Below are 6,614 nucleotides of genomic sequence, written 5' to 3'. Positions count from 1 at the left end.
CAATTCTTTCACCAGATCCGACTATTCATATATCTGGCAGCTTATTTAAAAACCCTGTTATAGGGGTCTTGTTATTATTCTCCACTTTCCCTTAGCTTTTCTCCCCTCCCGCCTCCATTAAACGACCGATTTTTACGCATGAGATTATAGACAAGCCTTGGGTGACCTGTTTTTTTTCCCCCTCCCCCTCCCTCCTTTTTTCCTTGCGGTAAAATAGTGCTGAAGAAAGAGGGCACTAGTGTACAACCCAGATCGCATCCTTGCACCGTCTGGATTAGAGCTGTAGCAGGCGTCTGAACCGAGCGTGGCTGCGGTTCTCTGGCCCGGGGACCATAGCGCTGTCTACCGGGACTCAGGTACGTCTCAAGTCCAAATTCTCCAAGCAGACTCAGGTGAGCAGACACTTGCTAGCGGTGAAACCCACCCCCAGTTGCAGACAGTTCCAATCTATGGGCTTTTCCTCCTGGTCCCAGGGACACCCTCGCTTATTTTTTTCTTTTAGTCCTGCATCCTGGGAAGCGTCGAGACCCATGGATGCCAGGGTTGTCTTCCTCCTTTTTGCCTGTCTCACCTCCTGTGTTTTTGCTCCCCACACGCTGCCTTAGCTCCTTTCTCTTACGACTCTCACCTTGAGAAAGGGAGCCGGGGAGGGACGAGAGAGGGAGCCAACTTCAGCCCCACGGGCGGCTGAAATTTGGCGCCTCTGTCCCCCGAAGCGGCCAGGCTTGAATATACTTGCAGGAGCATTGGCTGCAAGGCGAAAAGAATGAGGATAGAAGGGTGGTTAGAACGCAAGGGGAGGGATGTGTGTGTGTGTGTGTGTATGTGTGTGTGTGTGTGTGTGAAGAATGCAGGGAGGGTGGTTGAAAGAGCAAAGTCGGGGGCGAGGATGGAGTGAGGGTGTTGTCAAAGAATTGCAACTGCTAGTCAAAGCATCTGCTCCCGGCCCTGCGGGAAATGTCTCGGTAGCTGGACCGAGCACTGTCCAGGGTTCTGAAGGCGGCCGGGCTGGGCTGCCGCCGCGAGAGCAACGCGAAAGCTCCACTTCGTTCCCTTTCTGACTACTGCACAGCCAAAGGACCCTATTTAAGCGAGTTCAGGAGCCCCTCCACCCTCTCCCTCCACCCCCTACCGCGGGGAAACAAGTTACCTTATCTGCACTCTTTCTCCCTGAACGTCTACTGTAAGCCTGGCTTCTTGGGGGATGGGAGTGTGGAGGGGACGTACCAAACTCTGACATGCAGATACTTTACCAGACGTTGCCTTAGTTACTAATATATAAATTTCCTCAAGCTGGCAAATTTATGTTTACTGCTTGGGTTGTACGTTAGGGTCTCTTCAACCCCTCAAAGTTAAAGGGTGCACTCCTGTTGGCGTTCATTTTGAAATAGCGCTTCCACCTTGGTAATGAAAGAGTTTCCAAATTTCTTCTGGGAAAAAGTTGATCTTTTCAAACCCTGAAAGTTCTCTTAAGGTGAAAGACCTAGCTCCTCCTCTCCTGTTTCTCCCACCCCCTCAAGTGAGTGAGGGTAATTGGAACTTGGGGACTTGAGGCTGGAGAAGGGGGCTGGTCGGCGGGGCTCTGCGCCTCCCAGAACCGATGAGGGCACTGGGAACAGGACACAGCACCTTCCCCCGTGGCCAGAGCTGCTTCCCAAGCTGTCCCTCCAGCGCTATCATGATGTGCTGACATGAATTGGACCGGGCAACTATTAACATCACTGACCCCTGAGTTTTGACACAAGCGACACGAAGCTCTGATTTTCTTTCTCTTTTGTTGGCAGCTTCCAGCTTTCCGCTGCCACCAGGACGCCCACTGTACCCTCGCTCAGTTTACCTTAGTGCACTGGTGAAGAAGGGGGACTCGAATTCCCCTAGAAACGCCTCCTTGGAGTGGAAGTGACCGTGGAGGACCAAAAGGAGGAGAAGGAGGAGGAGGGGACAGAGGCGGTGGTGCAGGCGGCGAAAGCGTTGGACTAGAGGTGTTGGCGAGCGGGACGGAGCTGAGAGAGGCAGGCGTGCGGCGTCTCCGCGGCCGCTGCACGCCCAGACCCGGCTGGCGGGACCAGCCTGGGAACGTGGCTGGCCGGCTTTGGACCGCGCGTCCGCATCACAATGGTCCGGCTCCTCTTGCTTTTCTTTCCAGCGATCTTTTGGGAGATGTCCCTTCTCCCCAGAAGCCCCGGTAGGAAAGTGTTGCTGGCGGGAGCCTCGTCTCAGCGCTCGGTGGCCAGAATGGACGGAGATGTCATCATTGGGGCGCTCTTCTCAGTCCACCACCAGCCTCCCGCCGAGAAGGTGCCCGAAAGGAAGTGCGGGGAGATCAGGGAGCAGTATGGCATCCAGCGGGTGGAGGCCATGTTCCACACGTTGGATAAGATCAACGCGGACCCAGTCCTCCTGCCCAACATCACCCTGGGCAGTGAGATCCGGGACTCCTGCTGGCACTCCTCCGTGGCTCTGGAGCAGAGCATTGAGTTCATCAGGGACTCTCTGATTTCCATTCGAGACGAGAAGGATGGACTCAACCGGTGCTTGCCTGACGGCCAGTCCCTCCCCCCAGGCAGGACTAAGAAGCCCATTGCGGGTGTGATCGGCCCTGGCTCCAGCTCCGTAGCCATTCAAGTGCAGAACCTGCTGCAGCTCTTTGACATCCCCCAGATCGCATATTCCGCCACAAGTATCGACCTGAGTGACAAAACTTTGTATAAATACTTCCTGAGGGTTGTCCCTTCTGACACTTTGCAGGCAAGGGCGATGCTTGATATAGTCAAGCGTTACAATTGGACCTATGTCTCTGCAGTCCACACGGAAGGTAGGCATTGCATTTGGGAAAGAAAGGTACCCAGAAAGCCGGGGGCATTGCATGATGTGTGCTTGGGATTATGGTTTCTTCCATGTTTATTACTAGCTCTGTGGGGGAGCAGACTTTGCCCTTTCAGTAAACGCCCACCCAGGCATTGACTTTTATCACCATTCTTCTCTAGTTATAGTGTAGAAAAACTGTCCTGTCGTGTTTCTGGGGATGGTAGGAGCCTAAAAGATGCTAAACTCTCCATGAACAGTGTCCAACTGTAGATTTTGGACTTACATATTTGTTTGCCCTCATTTTCTGAGTCTGTGTTTGGAAGGCGTATTTGCCCAAAATGTTATCCCATCGTTAAGAGACTGGCTCCGATATTCTAAGCTTAATAGACTAATCCAAAGTGAGCAATTAGAAAAAAAAAAAAAAAATTGCTGTCCTCTAAATTGGTACTGAAAACTTTATCCTGTCTTGAACAGCTGAAGGTGCTTCTTTGTCCTAGTGTGCCCCTTTTATACACAGAAGACTTACCTGTGAATGTTGCATTAATGTAGTCATCTCCCCCAGTATATTAGAAACTTATATTTGAAATTCTGGGGTGCCTTACATACCAAGGAAAAGTAAATAATCTAAATAATTTATTTATTTTCTTCCTACTAGATGTTAAAATTGTCCACATAACCTTACTCTCTCCAAGAATTATCTTGTTTTATGATAAATAGTACTAATGACCTCTTGGATTTGAGTTTTAGTTTCTAGTCTTTTTCTTTTAACACAATGGCTTTGCTCATTAGAATTTAAAGTTAGAGCAATTACAAATTACAAATGAAAAGATAGTTGATATCAGGTTTTAAAATGCATTTTAAAAATAAAATAGAATTAACTGAGCTTAAAACTGATTTTTCAGAGTCTTATAAACATGATTTCTCAAAGAACTTTTTTGTGAAGGTTTTCTTTGCTCTTTGATTTTAGCCTATATACATTTTTGGTTAAAATGAGACTGTTGAGTCATCTACGCTTAACTCCTGTTAGATTTATGAAGAAAATGAGACCCTGGTTATAAATTGATGTCGAGGACAATTCATATGTACATGCTGGCATATGGAAGAGAATCTTGAGGGTATTGCTACATTCATATTTCTTAATATCAAATTATCAAAAGAGAGACCATAGGCATGACTTCATGTTCTTTTAACAGTTATACAATATTCAGTTACCAGTGTGAAGTCTGATGACAGAAATTAAGAATCATTTTTACTGAAGTTATATAGTTATATAGTTATTGCTTTAATTTATAAAGGGAGCGGAGTTTTCAGGACAAACATAAATAACGTAGAATATACAGTATAATTTTAGACTTAACTTTTGGGGGGAAAAAAAACCAACTTTCAACGGCAATATTTTGACTTCTAACACCTGGCTCATGTTTCTAGATCTTGATTTTTAGTAAACTGCATACTTCTTTTTCAACAAAATCTCATACCACTTTTTTAAGGTGCAAATTTAAGTTCAGCTGTTAATTCTTTACATTTGAATTTTTTAATGTTAATTTCCTACATTTTAATGTTTAATATAGTTTCCTCTAGTGCTTAGATGTAACATCTTGAAAGCATAAGTTAAAAATTGTTAATTTAGAAGAGTATCTCTAAAAGGTAATGGCAAAAATCTAGATTGAATGTGATTTATTTAAATATTTAGTAATTCTCCCTCCTTTGAGCTAAGTAATTGACTATAGATATTAGAAGTGTAAGTCCCTCCTTTAAGAAGAAGTAATACTATCATTTTTAAACACTGGTTTTAGTTTTCATATTTTATTATAATATCATTTCGGGGGTGAGAGGTGGAGAGGGGTTGAGAAAAGAGCCTCCTCCTCTCTTCAATCTGTTTTCCAGTTGCATCACTTCGCTAAAATTAATTGCTAATACTGGGTTGCTTTCTGAAAACTAGAATTATGTTTTTTGAAAATTTATTAGACTTGTGTTTGCCAATTTTGTTGAGCAGGGCTAATATTAAAATTTCACCTCTGCGTTAGTTTGGACTTTGTTTCCTTTTTGCCTTCTGGCTGCTGTTGTGAGACAGAGATAATGTCTCCACACTATGACAGTAGTTGATTCCCGACTAGAATCAACTAGAATCATAGAACAGCATCAGAGCTAACTTTTATGTCTATTTTTTTTTTTTACCAGAGATTATGCCAGTTGTTTTGCCTTTTATATAGATCTTATTTTTCTCAAAGAAAATTTGTTTCTTCTCTTATTTGACATAATATCTATGGAAACTAAATTGCCTTTATTTTCTTCTATCTGCAAAGAAATATCACAGCCTCCTTTATATAAGCTCCAGCGAAAAATTTGTTTTTACTGTGGCTCTGCCCTCCTGCTTCTCAGGGACCCATGGTGTACTGGCCTGCAGGCACTTTCTTGCATCATTTAGTAATTTTCCTGCCTTCAGACTGATGGGGTCACCTACTGGTGACAGTTCCCTGTCAAAAAACAGCTAAGACCACATATCAGTGTTGTCTCTGCCATCTGGGCACTATTCAGGAAGGAAGTCAGTTTGTCCAGATATTAGTAATTCGGAGCTCAGAAATTTTGGAAACTACAGTGACCTTCACCTCTCCTTTCCAAATTAACCATTTTAAAGTCAATGTAACATCACACTTTCTTTTATTAGAAGTTAGCCTGGTACAGTTAACATCAAAATTACTAAGTGACTAGACTAGTGTACCTTCATTTCTATGGTTAATTTTGATGGACTTTAAAGTTAGAGATGGAGCATCTATTCTTTGAATGCTCCAATTGTTTTTATATCCCTTTATTATTTTATTTTATATAAAGTTAAGCTTAGAGATATTTTCCGTTTTGTTTTTTTTTTAAATTTTTTAGCCAGCTAGAATTCAGTGTGTGTGTGTGTATATATAGTTTTTTTTTTTTTTTTGGCAGAATTTTCAGTCTTCTAGCACATCATTTGTGCCACACTTGTCCTCTGGGTATGACAACTGTCATTTACCTGACATAAAAGAGCATCTGTGCATGTGAAATTAACTGCAATAAGCTCTCCAGAAATTTATCAGGATTGGTTCCTGAGGGGAATATTGAAATAGGATCTGTCAAAGGGTGGGAGTGGTGAAGCAAGAGAGCTTTATCCACAAATAAAAATAAAATGCACTTTGGAGCAAGGTGCTCACCTGGAATGTGTGTCTTTAAATATGTTAAGCATACAATGCAGAAATAGCCTTCTTCTGTGAAGAATATTTCGACCAAGGGCACCATATTCCATCCTTCTGACAAAATGCATATTCCCCATCAAAAATTAAATTTATCATTTTGAAAGGCTGTTAAAAAAAAGTACTTCAAAGTAATTCTACTTGATTAAATTGAAAGCATTGGACAAGTCCAATTAAAATATCCTTTGAGTTTGTAGCTTCAAAAGATTTTGTTTTAGTTTTTGGTTTTTTTTTTGTTTTTTGTTTTTTGTTTTTGGATTGGTGCATTTTCATTTGTTTTAAGGTTTTCTCTCTTAGCATTTTGTCTCCTAGTGCCAGATGAGTATTGATATGATAAGAGGTTTAGTGATGTCACTTTCTTTTTGAAAATATTCACTATAAGGTGCTGTGTAATTTATGTTTTCATTGTGGTGCACCTTTTTTGACATTTGCTCGCATTTTATCTGAAATGGGCTTTTTAGGCTTTTTTCCAAAATCCAATCATTTTTTTCTCAGAAACTTTTTTCTATTTGACATAAAACTTACTTTAAAAGTCTAATGGCATCAGAAGGCAATCCTAAGTCAGTTAACTATTACTCTAGCTAA

The 6,614-nt window shown here is 42.4% G+C and overlaps 1 protein-coding gene across 5 annotated transcripts in view; it reads left to right on the top strand.

Moving 5' to 3' along the window:
* The first annotated feature begins 221 nt into the window (after nt 1-221).
* GRM1 (glutamate metabotropic receptor 1) overlaps nt 222-6,614 on the top strand; it is a 342,810-nt gene continuing 336,417 nt past the window's right edge. For 2 of the 5 annotated variants that reach the window (XM_011356108.1, XM_011356106.1), the window contains exon 1: nt 2,116-2,815. In XM_011356108.1, coding sequence (XP_011354410.1) covers nt 2,116-2,815 — 700 coding nt within the window. Of the gene's footprint in view, nt 393-1,784; nt 2,816-6,614 lie in introns of those variants that run through there. The other 3 variants (XM_011356109.1, XR_895664.2, XR_895663.1) reach the window with 3 other exon arrangements.

Source organism: Pteropus vampyrus, unplaced genomic scaffold (assembly GCF_000151845.1).
Source record: "Pteropus vampyrus isolate Shadow unplaced genomic scaffold, Pvam_2.0 Scaffold24, whole genome shotgun sequence".
NCBI lineage: Eukaryota > Metazoa > Chordata > Mammalia > Chiroptera > Pteropodidae > Pteropus > Pteropus vampyrus.
The sequence above is the reverse complement of the archived record's forward strand: the minus strand, read 5'-3'. Positions and strand labels throughout refer to the sequence as shown.